This window comes from Haliaeetus albicilla, chromosome 4, assembly GCF_947461875.1.
Source record: "Haliaeetus albicilla chromosome 4, bHalAlb1.1, whole genome shotgun sequence".
Taxonomy (NCBI): domain Eukaryota; kingdom Metazoa; phylum Chordata; class Aves; order Accipitriformes; family Accipitridae; genus Haliaeetus; species Haliaeetus albicilla.
In genome coordinates, this window is record NC_091486.1 from 42541136 (window position 1) to 42560561 (window position 19426).

General features: G+C 43.2%; 1 protein-coding gene across 11 annotated transcripts in view; it reads right to left on the reverse strand.

The window, feature by feature from the left end:
- AGAP1 (ArfGAP with GTPase domain, ankyrin repeat and PH domain 1) overlaps nucleotides 1-19426 on the reverse strand; it is a 395948-nt gene that overhangs the window by 290269 nt on the left and 86253 nt on the right. For 2 of the 11 annotated variants that reach the window (XM_069782137.1, XM_069782142.1), the window contains exon 1: nucleotides 17413-19037. The exons of 4 other annotated variants lie outside the window; for them this stretch is intronic. In XM_069782137.1, coding sequence (XP_069638238.1) covers nucleotides 17413-18604 — 1192 coding nt within the window. In that variant the 5' untranslated portion in view covers nucleotides 18605-19037. Of the gene's footprint in view, nucleotides 1-17412; nucleotides 19041-19426 lie in introns of those variants that run through there. 5 more of the 11 variants (XM_069782140.1, XM_069782141.1, XM_069782136.1 and 2 more) reach the window with 5 other exon arrangements.

Sequence of the window (19426 nt, forward strand, 5' to 3'; positions counted from 1 at the left end):
CCCATACATGATGTATACATATCAGCAATTGTTTGCATCCCAGTTTCTAAATAGCTAAGCAAGGTGTAGATATACAATCAGACATGTTTGTCATCTCTAACAGTCTACAGCGATCATCATCATTGGAAATTATCCTGAGGCTACACTGAAAAAAAAAAAAAACCAAAACCAAAAAAAACCCCACCCCAGACTCATAAGCTATGTTACCTATTAATGGCTTTGGGCATCATAATACCCAACAGGAAAGAACAACATTTTCTAGCAAAGAGTTAGAGTAACAATTGACAGCCAGCATTGCAGTAGAAATCAGCGTCACCTGAAAAAAAACATGCTACACAGGCTGCCTTTCACATGAGAGTTTTTTTGGAAAGCTCATGCACTGCCTGAGCAAACTAAAACAGCAAACTCAACCCTGTCCAGCTGACAAATGGGAAGATGGTCTTGGGGGGATGTCTTGCAACATGATTTTACAATCATCCCAACATACACGTATTCATGCCAATCAGTAGCACCTATGACTACTGAACTGATTCACACAATCCACTTTTAAATAATTCAAATAGTTACAACTTTTTCCCCATTAAAAAATGCACAGGCAGTCACAGAGGGGTCTCAAAGAATTACTGAATGAAGAAGTCTCTGTCCAGATAAGTCTCTATGAAGGAAAAGTCTGAGATAAATGCAATGAATAAGAAACATACAATGGATTTTAGGCTGAAAACTGTGCCTCTGAATTAAACATCTACTCAAGAAAATGTCTAATACCTTGAGAACTGAAAACATCTGATAGCTCTGTAAGTACTGTACCATTGCACCTTAAATTAACTATTACTTGCCTGTTCACAAGGTTTTGATCTACCATTCAAGTAATCCCAAGCTTTACCACCTATGTAGGTAACCTGTTTCACAAAGCCTGTCCTTCCATCCTTTCCAAGTATTCATCATCTGCTGTGCTAATTCACACCAGCAACACAGCTTACTTTCCTGCAACAACAGTTTACTAGAAGACTTACCTGAGCATGTTAGTAGTTGATAAATTTGTAAATACAAAGTCGCTCTACTTTCCTAGTATCTTTCAGGCTTCATCATCACCTGCTGCCCATTAGCCCAAAACCTGCTGCACTGAGGAAGGCAAGCTGAAGTTCAATTATTTTTTTCTTGTTAGAGACACCACCCCCCCCCCCCCCCCCACCAGCTTCCATTTGATCTAAAAGCTATTGCCAAAGGGGGAAGGAAAAGTACCACCACTCCTAGTGTACTTGTCACATCAAACAGACAACACCTCTAAAATTCATTTAGCTGTCTCCTCAAAGTCTAAAATACTGTAGAAGTCTCACTACTGATGAAGCTAAGAGAAATATGAGTGGAAATTATCAAAAAATACAATGAGAAAAACCAACAAACGATGTAAAAACACCAGTTCTGCTGCTCATCCACCTGGACAACTATCTCTCCGTGCATCCCAAAGGATGGTACGAGAAAAATTTACCTCCAAAATGACAGAGGACCTGGACAGCTGCAGCTCAAGAGCAGTTAATACAACTAAAGGAGAGGGCATTTTCATGTAGAGAAAAAGCAAGCTTATGAAAGTCAGAAGGTGAATTCAGATAGCTAAACAGTCTGCCTGCAGAGTCATGCACTTTATCTTTCATATTAAATAGAAAAAAGTCACTACAATTCTTATTGATCATTTTTACAAAAAAAAAAAAAGAAAAGAAATTATGCTGAATTTCAAAATGAACTGTTGCAAATCACATTTTAAAAAATGGAAAGCTAACATCACCCAATTCAAACTTGGGGAATAAAACATCAAAGACTAATCAGATTAGGAATTACGAGATTTTCTGCATAAGCAAAAGAATAAGCAATATAGGTTTCCAATACTTTGATGCAGACATTGTATTTGAAAGCTACTATCTTAGCCTGTTACACAATACAAACATACAGTAAGCATTAAGTATCTTGAAACCACCATGAAAGCATTTGCCAATTAGATCCTCAGAAAGTCGGTCACTTATTCCAAAATATGAACAGGACATCTACTGCATTATGGACAAACATACACATTAAACATGCCATAACACTGCAGTAAAAAAGTCTGAATACCCATGCCAAAAATCACAGGGAGACTGAGCCCCTCAAGCTACGTTAAAGGCGACTCTTTATCAAAAGAGCAATACCTAAACCTGAGCCGAGCTACTCCAAACCACAAAAATCCTCCACCTCCCCTGAAACATAAAATCAGCAATAAAGGAGAAATATGATGCCATTCTTTCAAGGCTCCTTCAGCACAAGATGTTTTCTTCTTGCAGCAATTCAAAGGCTGTTGAAGTTCTTTTCAGTAATTTCCAAATTATTTCCAGAAGTGATTTATATCATGCCCTGGGACAAAAGCTACAAACAGCACAAGAGACTACTGAAAACTTGAGTTTTGTGTTTCATTTTTCACATGTGCTGTCCTAATAACAGGACTAGAACATGCTGAACACAACTCTAGTCAGATGCCCGGGATGTCAATGAGGAGACCCCAACTGAGCTGCCAACCTCCTGTAGGTTCAGAAACCACAGTTCAGCAGAATTACAATGCAACGACCACTGCAATTCTCAAAGAAGAGCCTACACTTAAATAATCTCTCACTTTATAGGAAATTAAACAGCCTTAGTTTCTAGCTCAAAAATCTGCTATAGAAATGAAACAGCACACTCATTCCTGAAGATTCAGGTGACCAGAAACTCAAAGACTTCAAAAGCTATGCTGTAATTCAAGCTGCTTTTACATGAATTGTCTCCATTTCATGTACTAGTTATAGTGTCCCAGAGACACTCCTCAAAAGTCTTGCCAACATCTCTGACAGAACAACTGAAAAAAACCCCTAAACCCCCCAACAAAACAAAGGAGCCTCACAACCACTTTGAGGCTCAAGGTTTTGAGCTTAAGTCATCTGCTGGAAAAAACAAGACATCAAAATGAAAAAAAATGAGTGCACTAAAAGACTGCTTATTTCAACACCCGTGAATCTCCAGCTAATTTTATTGGTTCCGCAATCATATTTTCCTAGGTTTGGCCTGCTGGGTGCATATTCTACTAAGCAAGCATGAAGAAGAAATAGAGGTGGTAGAACCGACTTTAAGTGATTTCATGATCTGGAGCTTAACACAAGTGCTTTTGTAACTCAAAACTTCCCTGCCTCCCAAGCCCAGAAAGACAGCGCACAGGAATGGAGAGAAACAGAGTGCACCAACTCCAAAATCATATCACAGAGCTCAATAGCCTAGACACAACCATAAGATTATTAAATACACACAGGAGTGTGCCTGAAATAAAGACACTGCAACCAGACTTTTAGGTTTTTTTAATATATGTATTCATATATTCTAGAAAAATCAGTGTATAAAATATATTATATTTAAATAAGTTATACATAACATCCCCCAAAAATGCTAAGCCATGGAAAAAGGGAATTAAAAAAAAAAAACCAACAAAACCAACCCTCTGAGACTGGCAGAAAAGGATACAAGAGCTGACAGATAAGCTAAATTCTAGTGGTCTGAGCACAGGCATACCCCTTTGTGGAAGTTCCGTGAAGCTCCCCCAGCTCTCATCCAACACTCATAGCTTGTTAGGCAAGTATTTACTAGAGGTAGTCCTGTGAATGACTGAAGGAATACACAGAATTCCATTTTTATTAACCTGAACAGGAAAAAATGTATTTTATGGTTTTGCTGTGGTTTCTGTTCAGTTTTTACTGCACAATTCTGCAAGAAACACTTCCAGCACCCTCCCCTGAGGATTGATGAGGTTGCCAGAGCTGTTTGTCACGCTGGTAAACGGTGGAGGACAAGGGACAGCACATGTAAACAGAAAAGGCCAGCAGTGTTTGTGATGACTGCAGTGACACATTCCTAGGATTATTCTGCAGGAAAGGAACTCAGATCGGGTCCAAAAAGAAATTAACTTTTTACTTTGAGTTTGAACCATGTAACCCTGCTATAACAGAGTAAGTACACTACACAAAACCAGCAGTACTGGGAATTGTATGTACTGAATGATTTTGCAAAACTCACTCAAATTTTGCTGGGTAACACAGCGAAACTCCTACAGACAGAGTGAAGGAACAGTTAAATTCCTCTTTTTTTTTTCCCCAACTCCATCAGTGGCAGCAGTCTGAGTGGGCTGGCGAAGGAGACGGTATGCAGACATGAGAGCAGATAGGGCTGGAAAAGCCAACAGGGAGTAAGAGAGAGTCCTACACACACACACACACTTCAGAAGTCACCAGCAAAACATATGCAGTGCAATTGCGCAAGCAGCAGAGTATTTTGGGACAGGATACTGACTTTGAAGAAAACTAAAACTAAAGGAAATTTGTCTTACAATCTTGTGCTCGTGGAAACAGGATTACACACATTTTTGTAGGTCAGTAGTATGTAGTAACCAGCTCCATCAACCACTACCAAACACTGTCAAGCCCCCAACATCAAATGTTTTCATCAGCAGTACTTTCACACAAAATAGGTATCGTGTCTCCTTCATACTTTAGCCACGCTATATAAGGGCAACATTACATCGACTACAGTTGATGTCTGAACCTGGGGGCCCTAAAAATACAAACTAGCATGCACATTCGCATCACACTCGATTTCTTCTTTATTTGGGGATGGAAAGGGATTTGTTATCAGTCAATTCCTTACATACTTTGCAAGGGTAGAGGTTAAGGCAAGCTGTGACAGGAACATGCTCTGAAAGTATAAAGAACAGGAGCTTTGTCCCAACACCTCTTCTTAAACAAAAAAAGGGATAGGGGGGTACTGCAGAAAACCTTGATGCACATGCTTCTGCCAAAGTAACTTCCAGGAGTGATTCTAAGAACAATTTCCTTCAGCATGCTTATTTTTTTTGTAAGTCACCTGAATAAAAGGATTCCTAGGTGAAAGACCACAATGTACCTACATGCACATTAAGGACCTGCAGGGATTTCATAATTAAGTTTGAATGATATAGTGTGCTTACATTAAATACTAACACATATGACTGGAAGTCCATAATCTACAAGCACAATAGAACCTCCGTTTTGATGGGAAAAGGCATATAATCACAGGAGGGAGTTAACATAGTATCACTTAACAGTTACCTAGAACAAAACTGTAATTAACACAGCAACTAAATCCCACTTCATTCTGAAGTCTCTTATTCTAAATGCAGGTTTCTGTTTCCCCTACCAAACTAATTCCAGGAAAGTCCTCCTTTCCAGATGCTCCTGTGTACCACCTGGAGCCCTCAGGACAGTGACTAACAATCATATTTGTTCTGCAGATGTCCCAGTGGTTGTGTGAAGCAGACAGATGTTGGAAGACAGAGTCGCATCACCTGGCTCAGCAGCGGTATCGCCTTCTTCCTGCCACTGACAGGGATGAATCATCAGCCAAGTTAAGGAACTGGGCGGGGAATTAGTTTCTGCAGCACACAAGTAGAAGAAAAGGTAAACATCATCAACAGTTCCTCATTGCTTGCAGACCTTCAGACTTGGTTCATAAGGGACAAAAAGGTCCCTCCAAATCAAGCGTTGGTATTTCACTTGCACCCAAATCAGGACAGGTTTCAAATGCATCAGATGAAAACTGCCCATAGACAGCTGTAATAAAATCCATCCAACAAAGTTTCTCTGGCTTAAACAAAGCATCTAGTGCAGATAATAAAAGACCCTGGTGCTACTCTGGCTGAGACTTACATGGAAGATTCTGGAAAAAATCATGACTGATACTGGCATCTTGCTTATCTACCCAGGAGGACCCGGATCAGGAATTCTTCAAGTGCAAGAAGCATCTACTCAAGCATCTATGCACATCAAGAAGTATCTATTTGAAAGATGGCCACTACTGAAAGATACGCCTACAGCTGAATGACAAAACCAGACCTGTACTTTAATCCTCACTGTCCTTAAAGATAAGATGATTTGTTTCTGCTGGTGAGCTGCAAGAATGAGTAGGGCTTTTTGGGTTATAAGCTGTTCTTACACAGATTGAGAGAACTAATAAAAAGATCTCTTTATTTTAATTTAGGCTCAGTTATAGCCTAGGCTCCTCAAAGTCCTTTTCAGAAACTGCTTTCACTAGAAAGCCACAGCAGGGCTCTGGCTGTCCCTTGCCACCCGGCCTCACCGCTCCTGACCTCTGAGTGCAGGGCTGGCGTTGGGAGTGGGAATTCCCGGCACCTTCTCAGCAGAGCCAGCCTGCAGGACCTGTAACATGCGGTGCCAGCTGTACACCTCGCATGCCCACCTTCGGCATCCTTTCCTTCACTTCGTATTTGCAAATAATTTAGGAGGGAGAAGAAATTCAGTGCCACATGAGGCTTAAACACTGAAGTGCAACTCAGCAATCACAGCAGAAACACAGACTGAGGACAAGGCAACACAGCACAATCACCTCATGACAGAAAACAGCGTGTCTGTCCAGGAACTCTGACATCTAAACCAGTTAAATTGAACAACACTGTTTGTCAAACTAGAAACTCTACAGCCTTACAGCACTGCTGTACAACAGCAACCAATGTACTTTTATCTTACAGGCACAAACGAACTGGAGAACATTTGGATTCCACAACAGTAATTTTTTTTTTATTTTTCTTTTTTGCGATTTTGAATTTGGGATTCTCTCAAAATGCTTTTCAGAAGAAGTTTTTCCATTATATCAGTTCTGTTCACTGCAGGAAGATGGCAGTTATAGAGTAACAACATATCTTACGATGACTGCAGTGCCCTGTGATCAGCCTCTAGTTATCATGAAGTCTCCTCCCTGCTTCAGGTTAAAAATAGTTAGTTCGAAGGGCTGGAGGTCAACTGCATTAGCAGGTAATTCACTCGCACACAGAAATCAGAAGGCACACACAATTCTCTGCTGCTGCAGAGCTTCCACAAACACACAGTGCCTGACTGGAGAGGTAAAGCAGCCAGTAATACTAAAAGATGGTAATAACCTCAGGAACACTTAGGTCTGAACATAAAGCAAGCCAACTACATGATTTTGCTTTTCACTCCCCACCCATTATGTTCACAAGACCAGGAGATAAGAAGGGGCAAGAAAAGGGATGGATTCCCACAACGAAGTTTTCAATGCAGCTAAACATAACTCGCAGTATTTCCATGCCTAGGGTACATACATACAGTAATAATCAAGCCCACTTACACATCTTTATATACAGTCAAGATGCCAAACATAGATCTTGCTTATCTGATCTCAACCTACTCTTTTTATAGTCTATCATTCTCAAACAACTTCATAACAACTTTACCTTGAGTCACCCAGGAAACTCTGCAGGTATCTAAACTGAAAATCAAGAATTTCTTCAGAGAACTTCACATTCCCTCCCAGAGGGCCCCATCCCCACCTAACCCAGCACCTGAAGTTCATCTGTATTACCTTCACTCTTCATTCACAGCAACATTATAATCTCAAATACCATCATCTGCACTAAGCACTGACTTTTCAGCTGACTTAAAAATACCTAAGAATTTCTTAGACATAAATTACACTTAGGTATTTTTTAGAGATTAGAACTGAACACAATAAAGGTTATTTTACGTGAAACCGCTCGTATTCAGGAGCATTTAGCTAATGCCTATGCCTTGAGAACTACAGGCCAACAGCAAGATTGACTACCCCAGAGCCATGCCTGCCATCAACAAGAAAGTCCCAAGGGTCAAGCACTGAGAAGAGCCAGCACTATCCTTGTTGAAAGACAGTTTCCGCATTGCACAGTTTTCCTGCATTAGCACAGATCTTATGAACAGCACGGAAAACTAACTAATCCTCACATGCCCAAGCTTCTGTTTTCTCGCCAGTACCCAAAATGATGAGATATGTTATTGACTGGGTTTCTAGAAGGTGGCTGTGAAAAGCTGAAGCCACCTTTGACAGCCGCCTGGCACAGCTACACCTGAACAGAGACAGCACTCTATGCAACAACACTAAATGGGAGCTGAAAGATGCCACTCACTCCCATGTACTTTTACCACTGCTTTCAAAATGTCTTTTTCTGAAAAAGTCCTTTAGTGTTGTCATCTTCCTTTGAACCTTGGGAAACAATCCTGCCATGCACAACTCCACACGGAAATGAAAACTTCTCTAGCTCTGTGCCACTTGCCTTAACTCTTGAGTATCACAAGCCTGCCCAATGCAATGCTGTAAATCTGAGGAACTTCATCACCAACAGGACAAAATAAAAAGTAAGACATTTTCCTGAGGATAGAAATTAGCCTCCTCTTACTAAAACAAACTTTTCATTGATAAATTTACCAAGCAAGGACACCTTTTGTACTAGGAAACTGGGAGTCAACATGAAAGGCATACTGAGAACATTGAACAAAGCACCCTTTATAATGATTAAAAAAAAAAAATTATGGATGTCACTTCTGTGAAGTAACCACATGAAGTAATAGTTCGAAAAAACTTTCACTTGAATACACACCTGACAGAGTTAACTCAGCAGAAAAACAGGACAAATGGGTGTCAAACTATGAATCATATTCATAGTTTCTTAAAGCATTGGTGTCAGTACATAACACCATAGCACCAGGCTTGTTTCTCACTTGAGGAAAAAAACAAGAAACCATCAGCACTTTGCCTACAGCACAAAGCTACCATCAGAAGGTGGAGAGGCATTATCCTGGCTAACTATCATATGGGGGGGGGACACGACACACCCACAACAACAGCAGAGCAGTTGCATTTCTCCAAACAGCCACAGTGGAGCTGAGCAACCTGAAGGCATTTCGAGCTACACTGTAACCTGGAGATCAAAAGTAGGCAGACAGAAGCTTTCAAGTGCTTTTGACCCAGTATTTCAATACCTCCTGAACTCCTCCTAAATAAAAGAAGGCCTACCTTTGTCTTCAGCAAAAGCTTCCCACAGCAAAGAGCAATCCCCATTTACAAAGCAGCAGCAGACATTCAACAGCTGAGGTTCAGCTTTAAGAACACGCACTAGTCACTTGTGGTTACAAAACTGACAGCCCATCTGTATGGCTTTTTAAAGATGGGAAATAAAAAGATTAAGGACTAACAGAGCCATATAAATAGTTCAAGGAAGGTTTACCTATGGAACAAGGCATGCTCATACTTCTACCCACTCTGTGTGACATCACCAACACCTGCTTACCACGTGTGCTATGAGGTGTATTACACACATCTAGCGGGTTCCCTCACAACAGGCAAAATCATACCTGTTTGAAAATAAATGTAGTTGCTCCGTTTAGCTTCAGATTGACTCTAATCAAAAGGTTAAAGCAGAATAACTTTTTCAACAGGGAAACCATTCATACTGAGATTTTCATTGTCCAGCATCTGGAATTACAGAAGTGTGAAGCCAACTCCATTAACAGGCAGAATAACCTGCTGTCCCTTCACAGGAAAACTGAAGACAGACAGAGATGGATTTGTCTCCCACCTGAGCACTGTCACTACGTAACAAGACTTTGGTTCTTTTAGCTACTTAGTAAAAAACAACACCTCCACCTTCAAGGAATGAAGATGGGAGTCAGTGTGTAAAATCATGGATTGGTTGGAAAAAGTTACTGGTATGTATTTGTTTTCTACCATGACAATACTTGGGGCAACCAGGTTCTCTATAAAGGACTAGAAAGGGAACTAGAAGTAAACTAAGAAATAAACTTTAAGACAGGAATTATAACAAAGTACTTTAACAGAGACCCAGGACAGCCAAAGACGAGGGGACAAGAGGATATACCCAGTGAAAGTGGTACCTGTAACAGCCAGTAATGATCTGCCCTACTGGACTGTGGGGAAGAGCAGCCTGAGCAAGGAAACCAACAATATGCAGCCAAGGATATGGCAAAATAGGTGATTTTCAACTCAAGTCAGGTTAGGAAAAAAAAAATCAAATTTCTCTCCAAGTCCTAAGCACAATCCCCTGAAAGTTGTGAAAAGCAATGGACATTCAATTTTAACAGGTTTAATAATTAAAACTACAGAAAAGTTAAACCTTGTATCCTCCATGAGCACAAAATAAGATTTTTCCCTGCAAGACCCAGAGATCGAGACAGAAAAGCTGTTGCCTTGCCAACATAAATATTTCTGTATCGCTGAACAGAAAAGCTTCTGAATTGGGATGTTGCATAAGGAACAGTTAGGTCAACATCCCAGTTTCCCAGGCAGTCTACCCCAGATACAAACACAGTAACAGCCCTGGAAGAGCAGGAGATGTTTCAGGCAATATGTCATTCTGAAGCTCATCCCAAAGAAGGCTTTGGATTTCAGGAGCTACGGGGAGACTATCGTCTCTGCAAGAATCCTCCATAATAGCAACACTAGTGGTGCTAAGGGCCACTGCTTTTTCAGGGTTCAATCTAAAAAGAGAAGTGACCCTTAATAGTGAGAATAAGCAGTAACTTATTCATTTCACATCAAGACAAAGATGAAACATCATACTCTTACGACCCAAATAACGTATGCACCCACAGAAAGCAGCAGAGAAACTAAGGAGTGAGTGCATCTTGATACCTTACAAATACAATCACAAATACAACTGCACTAAGTGGTTTAGCACCCACTTTTTGAAACAGTTTTCGCTTACATTTAATACATAAGCACTGCCATTAAGTGACTGTTTGCATGGGAATAAAGTAAAAAAATTTGCACCAATGTTACAGAATTCTCTTCTCAAAAACCACACATGTATATATATACACGCACTAAGTCCAACACAAGCAAAACAGTATTTTTAGGAATCCAGATTCTGTATCAAACCAGCCAGACAAGGCAACTGACAAATACATGCAAACAAAGAGGTATTATAAATAACTTGGAAGTGCCAGGAGTTGGCAGCAGTCAGCACAGTATTTGAGCTCCCCTTCATATCTAAGTTGCAAAACATCAGCGTCTAACGGTTCCAAGAAGGAAAGGAAAGACCTGCTATGGAGCTTCATTCACAAACTGGAAGAGTAGCTCACAGGCATTCGAACTGCACTGCATTATGAGCGCTGTGAAGAACAAGAATGCTTTGCTAGCACTAGGATCTTTGCAAGAAACTTCCACATTATTTCTTAGTAAGTACCTCCAAGGCTGAAATTAACTTCACCAAGCTCAGTAGTCGAGACACATCATTGATTCATCTAAAAATAAAAGTTGATTGATGCAACTAGAACTGACACTGCTGAATTTTTATATTTAATTTAATAGTTCTAGCTATAAGCTAGTGGAAATAAAGTTACAAATAATGGGTCTCAGGTAATTTACAAATAATGTTTCCCATATCAATTAGATATAACTTTGTATACCACCCCAGTGGAATATTTACAGCCAGGTAATACAGATGTGCCTACCTCATAAATCACAATTATTGTATCTGACATTACGGCCAGATCCTATGGGGGTTCCTCATAAAGACCCTTCTGTAATGTCTCAATACACTCAGAGATTTACTCTGTGTTATAACTTCAGACAATTGTCTGTGCAATCTCAAAAGGGAAACCAGAACTATGAAAACAAGTACTATCCATTAAGCTAAATGTTAACTTAAGTGAACCCACGTGACAAATACTCCTTCAAATTAGACTGATCAAAATTTTAAAGACTCTTAACCGATACAGAAACTAAGCCTCATGACAAACACGTTGCCCTGAGTCCCTGCCCGTTCCGAACCCATTACAGCTGTTACTGAAGACCAACAGCTGCAGCATGGAAAGCCAAGTCACTCCACCTTGCTTGCCTTCTTATCCCCGAAGAAAAGTTCAACAAATAACAAGGTCCACCAATTAAGTTTTATTAATGTCTTCTGTGATTAGTAAAAAAAACTGTAGGAAGCTACATCACACTGTAGGCTTATTATCTTGATGGTATTTGTCGCCTGTTTTGTTATAAGAAAACATTTGGTACTATTTTGTCAATAAAGCAGAAGTATTTGTCAAACACTGTCATTATATACCAGCCTGAAACATCAAAATCATCAAATGCCCTATTTTAAACTTCCATCAAGATAATAGCTTTATGTTGGATGCTTTTCATGAGCAAAATAGATGATAGCTTCTCAAGTTCAATATACTGACATTTCTTTTTCCTCACACATGAAAAAAACCATTCTGTATTTTTTTGGCAGAAACCGCCTTTCACTGTGTGTTTACTGCAGTTGCCTAGGGGAAATCCTAACACCAATTATCAAAAGCAACACTATTACATTAATAGTCTGCATTAATGACTTTTTTTTTTAACCCCACGCAGCTCAAAGTGAGAATGAATACGCAGGCATTTGAAAGACATCTGCACTCACTCTCCGCTTTCCAAATATCTAAGGTTAAAACCATGCCAAAGAAAACCACAGTTACATGCTAGTTCAGCCATCATCTTACGCAAATCATTTAGTAACTGGATAGTTGCACTTCAACAATCAGTATTAAACTACTGGTGGTCATCAGCCCAGTAGTATCAAAATTAGCTCTGCTCTGCTCTGCAGAAAAGAGCCAAACTGTTCAGTCAAAATACACCCAAGTAATTCTTCAGTGGTGACCCAAGAATTCAAGATCTGAATTCAATGCTACTAACAAGCCTACGCTACATAGCACGCAACATACTGCTCTGAAATTTTATTTTGTCAAATGGGGCAATTGAAAGTTCTGGCCGCTTAACTACTAAAGAGAGCAAGGCTTCAGCATCTGGTACAAGTGGTTCCGTTTTCTAGGGCAAAATGACCATTAGAGCCAGTAAAGAATTGCTAATGGCTGAAGTAGCAAAGTTTGAAGTTCTCCTCTACATGCAGCAACTATGAGCAACTGAAACCCTTCCTTTGGTCTCAGAAACGAGCTCACATGCTGCCCCACATACAGACTCCACTTCTGAAAAACCAAATGGTCCGTCATTAACTCTAGAACTGTTTCCTAATCCTAGTAAGTCTAGAGTAACCTTATCCTTCTTGTCACACTGAGCACCCTCAAATTCAGGGCAAGTAATCAGGAGGAAAGGAACAAGAATATCATGTTTCAGATGTTTCTTTTCCTTGTGCAAATCATGTTTTGGTCATCTACATGAGCTTCATTACATCAACACAGCATCGTTACCTACAGTGGTAAATCAAGCAACAGGCAGATCTCTGGCAAAACAAGAAGTATTGCTAATTTAATTTACAGAGCTTGGTTTGTATGGGAATGGAGATGAATGCCTGCACAATGCTTTTACAGAAGTATTCAGCAATCTGTCCCAAGGAAGTTACCCGTTACTGCCATTAGGCACTTAACTGTCAAGTTAATATAGAGCAATTTTAAAATTCTACATTTCTTTTCAATTTTAACAGAAAAACAAAGATCATGACTGCTAGCATCTGGCATACACTTCAATATTGTGTAAACATTAATCTATCTCATTCTCTAATTCAGCCAGTGACCTTAATACCAGTTCAGTTCTTAATCATCTGGCTGCATCAGTGCAGCTGGCATTCGTTTTGTTTGACACAAGACCCACCCAATAAATAATAATAAAACCCCCTCTTAGACAATGCTCGACAATGCTTAACCCCAACTGCAATCTATTTATCAGCTAGGTTTTGGGGTTTTTTTCATAACAATGTCTAGACAACACTCACTCACAATAACTGAAACAGCTAGAAGAGTCCTAGAAGACTTTTAGCCCATTAAAGAAACGGACCCTCCAGTGCTGAAAAAGTATATGCTTATACCAGCACGGCACCAAAAACCTGCAGCTACATAATGGGGAACTACGCAGGACCAGTTCCAATACATTTACATCATATCGCCCAAATTTTATGTGCTCCAAAGCTTTGCCCCCTGACCCATAGGAATGCACAGAAAGTTTACTGGGCTGCTGCTAGAAATGCCAGCAGCATAGAAGAGTAGCAATCATACCAGGTTAGCAAGCAAGAGATGACACAGAACTAACAAGAATTATCTCAAGTGAAGATTTACAAGAAAAGACTAGAGGTCTCCAACAGAGATCACTTGTCAGCTTTGCTCTACTTCCCATTGCCATAAACTGCAGAGAATTTGAGATAAGAGCTTAAAACTAACTCCTCTAAAACCTCAGGGAGAAAAAAACTCAAAAGAGCAGTTTATCATATTATAATGATACTTCTTTTCATAGTCTACAATTTTGATTCACAAATCTGCTTAATTTATCCTGAAGAAGGGTTATTCAAACAAAGTTATCTCAAAACAAAAGCAACAAGCTAGAACCACTGAAAAAGAAACTGCTATTTCAAAACCCCACTGCCCCCCAGAGCCACCCTCCTCCTCCAGAGCAGCAAGAATTCCTCTCATTATGAAAGAATCACAAAGACTTCAAGGGGAAAAAAGTTTAGATGAGGAACAACATTGCCCTTGACAAGTTCTCCTAAATAGTTTTAAGGCAAAAATAGCTCCCCTTGCTTCTCCAACTTGAAGTTCATGGAAGTTTCTCTTTTTAATTTGGGGGTAGCAGTAGTGGATATGTAAGAACTTTTCTCGCTTCAAATAAATGAATTTACAGGTTGAATACCATGACATAAGTCTATTAAAATCAGGGATAAGTGAACCGCAAAACTAATCATTTGATATTTAGATGGAAAAACACTCCAATATTAGAACAGCAGCATCAGTACAGGATTAACCTACTGTATAACCATTATTTTTAAATGGACAAAACCACTTACATATTCTTAACACAAAGCTAGCCACGAAGAAAAAGGCTTGCTAACATCACCTCCTAGCCTAGAAGATGTTAGATTAACATGTTGCAATCCCCACAAGAGCGGAGACCATGAACAACATCCGGAAGACGGGCACCAGTCCAGCTAGCAGATAGGCCACTTCACCTTCCCCACCCGTACCTTCAGCTTTTCTTCTTTTAAAAGTTAATTTGTTGGAAAGAAATTTGGTCAGCACTTAATGACCTAGAACTGTAGTTCATCTTAGCTGGGAACATGGTGTTTGAATCCTCTGCCTCCCCATTGCAAAGGTTTTGGGAATTGTTGCTTGCATAGAACTTGAAGCCAACAACGCCATGGCAAATGGGGTTTGCAAATAGGGAAGGAAAATGCTTGATGCCCAAAGATGGTTTACTGACAATATGAAGGATAATTCCCTCCAAAATCAACCTTTACCCACTTCACAGCATAGGTCAAACTCAGTAACATCAAAAATACGTAGATTTAAAAATTCTTTACTCTTTTGCTTTAAAAATTCTGTAACTTCAGCTTGTTCAAAAGTATGTTACCTGACTAAGGTAGTTAGGAACAGATTTTAAAGAAGTATCATACAAGCAGGTATTGCAATATCTGGGTGATTATTTCAAGGTGAAAATGCCAAGAAGGTACACTGTTCAAAACTTCTACTTTATAGACCTTAAGCAGGCCTTGTATAGAAAGTACAAAGTCAAGTAACACGTGCACAGAACCAAACACGCAGATTACCAACAGCACAAGGGAAACAAGTTTCAAGTAATAAACCTTTTTGCAACCTGCTACACAGGAAAAAATCCCACATTAAAATCAGGATTCCACCTGTGTCTCCATGATTACTCCAAAATCTAGGCACAGGACTGTCAAGAGCATACCAACTTCACATTAACTAAAAGAAGCAAAAGACAAGTCTTGGCTGAATAACAGCTCGTTCCAGTCTTAAAATACTAAAATATATTTGGCATGCTAATCATAAACTTTTATTCGTAAAAAATAATAGGAGAAATTAAAGACAAATTAGTTTAAACTTAGCTTTCTGAACGACATGAATAAGCAACAGCTGAAACTGTGCACAGAGTTTTTTCTCACAGCAAAAGCCTAAACTGCACTTCTCTGGAAAAAAGGAGAAAGTGGCAGAGCACACCGGACCTGCTAACCCATAACACAAGCCTGCAGCACCACTACCAACCTGTAGCCACAACACCGGTCCCAGGACGCATTTTTTTCTGGAAAACAAGCCTCAAAGCTTACTTTCACCAGATAAATTTGATACTAGCACATACAGGAAAAACCTCTCTGGAACATCTTAATGCTGCATATCAATGGTTACTCATTAACTGAAATCTTCAACTTATCCTGGGCTGAAAGGACTGTGCTCCGAGTATATAACTTTACGCTATTAAAACAGAGTAACAGTTTAAGCATATTGGCACAGGACAGGCATAAATAGTTGTATGAAGTAACTCTCTGTTGTGGTTACCTCAAACTTTAACCAAGGTCAGACCACAATTTCCGTCAAGATTATTATAAGCCCACATGAATGCCTCTACATCAATAAAATATTACAATCCTCAGTTACTAGGTCTAAATATTTGGCTTTGCTCCTTGTGCCTCAAACTCCAGGCATACTCCACTCGCAGCAGGACTTCTGGGTCTGTAATGGGCTGCCAGCACCACGAAGCATCTCTGGCTATTGCTTCCCCGCAATAAACCACCCCTGCCCAACTCTACAACATCCTCTGCTGTACCTGTGCCTTACAGAACGCTTAATCTTTTTAATTGAGAACTGTAGTTCTAGAAAAGCAGCAACTTAGAGATTATTTGCCACTTTGATAAGCACTTAGTGCTCAAAAGCTACTGTAATTACTAGTTAACTGTTTCATCAGATACCTATTAAAGATTTGAAAAGCACAGGTAGGAAGAAAACATCCTGTCTTACAATAAAGCTCCATAACCAGCATTTCTGGTTTAGCATGTCCCAGGCAAGGATACTGTGATCCTTTCAGATCCTTGCAGAAAGCAGCTAGTCAGCTCTTGACTTCCATCCCCCAGTAAGGTTAATTTTCAAGTTTTTCTCGTATCCTGGGGATTCACAAACCCCAGATTTCCCAGTCTGATTTCCATCTGGCATTAGCAACACTCTGGATAGTTAAAAGACTCGCACATAGCTACATAAAATAATTCAAATAGCATGCCTTCTGAGTTTGTGCTGTGTTTTTAAAAAATATCAAACTCAGTTTAAGTTCTTTCGTGACAGAAGAAGTTTAGGATTTACAATATATTACATCCAAAGGGAGAAGGAGTATTTCTGACCACCATAACCCATCTTTAGGACTACAAAAGTCTTTTCAAAAGGGGAAAGTCCCAGTGCTGCTCAGCACTGGGCCACCCAGTGACCTATATACAGCGGCACTGGAGTTCAGCTTCCACTCCATAATTAAACAAGCTGCACTTGCCTCACTCAGCTGTCCTAGAATGCAGTGCCAATCAACCCAGAGAGTGCATTTTGGTTCAGGAGGCACACAGCCTCCCCTGCCCCCATCAGAGCTGCTAAGCAATACACCTGAGAAGAAAGCACTACCACACACTTAAAAACATGCCATATCCACTACTGCACACAACCATCACGTATCCCTCCCCTCATGCCTAAAGGCCCTTGTACCCCACCATCCCTAAGCACCAATGCAGGGCTTTGCAGCAAACACCACCCCCCCGGATGAGACAAGGAAGGGCACCTTTGTGGGGGGACCCATTGATGCTCTCGGAGCTAGACTGCATGTCCACGGTGGCTCTCCTGAGGCTGCTAAAATAAGCCCTGGACCTGGAGAAGCTGCTGCGGGGCGACCGCCCGTGGGGGCTGCCGAAGAGGGCGGAGGTGCCGTCCTTGCGGGCGAAGATGCCGCTGAAGAAGCGGAGCAAACGGTGCTCGTGGTTGGCGGCGGCGGGGCCCTCCCGGCCCAGCCGCTCGGAGAGCCGCTGCAGGTCGCTGTTATCCAGAGTCCGGTTCTTGCTCTTGCTCCGCTCCCAGCGCTCCAGCTGGGAGAGCGGGTCCGCCTGGCTCAGCACCTCGCCCACGTCCAGCGTGTTGCGCTTTTCGGGGGGAACGGCGGGGACCAGGGCGGCGGCGGCGGGCGGCGAGCCCCGCGGCCCGGCCCCCTGGCTCGGCGGCGGCCCGGGGAGGCAGCCGGAGCTGCTGTGCCGCCGCACCCGGCTCAGCGCCCGCATCCGCGGCAGCTCCCCGCCGCCGCCGCTCCAGTGCCTGAAGCTGAAGCTCCGCCGCAGCAGGCCCGGCTGCCGCCAGGGGCTCTGTCCCCGCTCCCCCGCCGCCGGCGGGGCCTCGCCCGAGCTGCCTGAGGGCGGGCCGCGGGCCCCCGGCCCCCCGTCCTCGTCCTCCTCCTCCTCGGGGGAGGCTGCGCCTTCGGCCCCGCCACAGGTGGCCGCCGGCTCCCCGCCGCTCCCCTCCGGGGAAGGGCTGCCCCGCGGCCCCCCGAGGGCGAGCTCGGTGGGGAAGGGCTGCCCCGCTCTCCGCGGCACCTTCAGGCGGCCCAGCTCCAGCTGCCCGGTGCTGAGGGTCCTGAAGTTGCGGAAGCCGCAGGGGCTGGGGACTCTGTCCCGCTCCTCGCCTTCTTCCTCGCCCTCCTCCTCCTCCACTAGCAGCAGCCCGGCCCTGGTGAGGCTGGAGGAGCCCGGCGCCCGGCTCCCCCCGCGCCGCCCGTGGCGGGGTAGCTCCGGCGCGGGATGGCCGCTCTCCGGCCCCAGCAGCTCCTTCTTCACCATGGTCACGGAGATGCGGTAGACGGTTTTCCTCTGGGGGGTCCCCCGCTGCATCCTCTCCGGCGAGGAGGCGGCGGCGGCCGGCGGCTCGCTGCTGTCCAGAAGATACATGTCTGTCCCCGCGGCTCTCCTCCTCCCTTCAGGCAGCAGCATCCAGCCCGGGCATCGCAGGGTGCCCGCCGCCGGAGACGGAGGTGCCGGAGAGACGTGGGTTGCCGGAACCGCGAATCGCAACGCAGAACCACAAACCGCTGCGACCCAGTAACAAAAAAAAAAAAATTTCAGAAAAAAAAAAAGCCTCCCGTCTCACACGCCGGGGCTCGGGGAGTCGCACACCCCGGCTGCGGCGGGGTTAGGCGGCCCCCGCTTCAGCGGCGGCAGCTCCGCTCCGGCATCGCTCCCCGCCGGCGGACGGCGTCCATGGAAGCGCCATCCAGCCCTGCCGGCCCCTGTCGAAGAGACACCCAGGGACGAGTTAAATCCATGCAGCAACCGCATGCATCCTCCTGCGGATCCCAAAATGCATTGCTGGGGAGAAGCACGGTCCGGTATTCAAGGGATTAGAGCAGCAGCAGCCTTCAATTTCATTGTTTACAGCAAGGCTGCACGTTTGCGGATCCTGCGTCCTTTTTTTTTTTTTTTTTTTTTTTTTTTTTTTTCCCCCTCCGCAGGGTAAATCCGATTAATGTCCGTCCTCAGGATGGAGGAGAGGCGGGCAGCGTCAGCCCGCTGCCCCGGCTGGGCTGGAACGGAGGACGAGGGGGGGGGGGGCGTTTAGAAACGAAAACGCCGCCGTTCCCAACCGCAGCGGGTGCAGGAGCGCCCGGCCCCGAGGCGCACGCCCCTGGGCGGGCAGCGCGGCGCGGCGCGGCGCAGCGCCGGGGAGGGCGGGCGGGCAGCGCTCGGCCGCGGCAGCCGGGGCTCTCCCAAGCGCCGGACTGGAATCCCGGCCCGCCGAGGAGCGGGAGGAAAGGA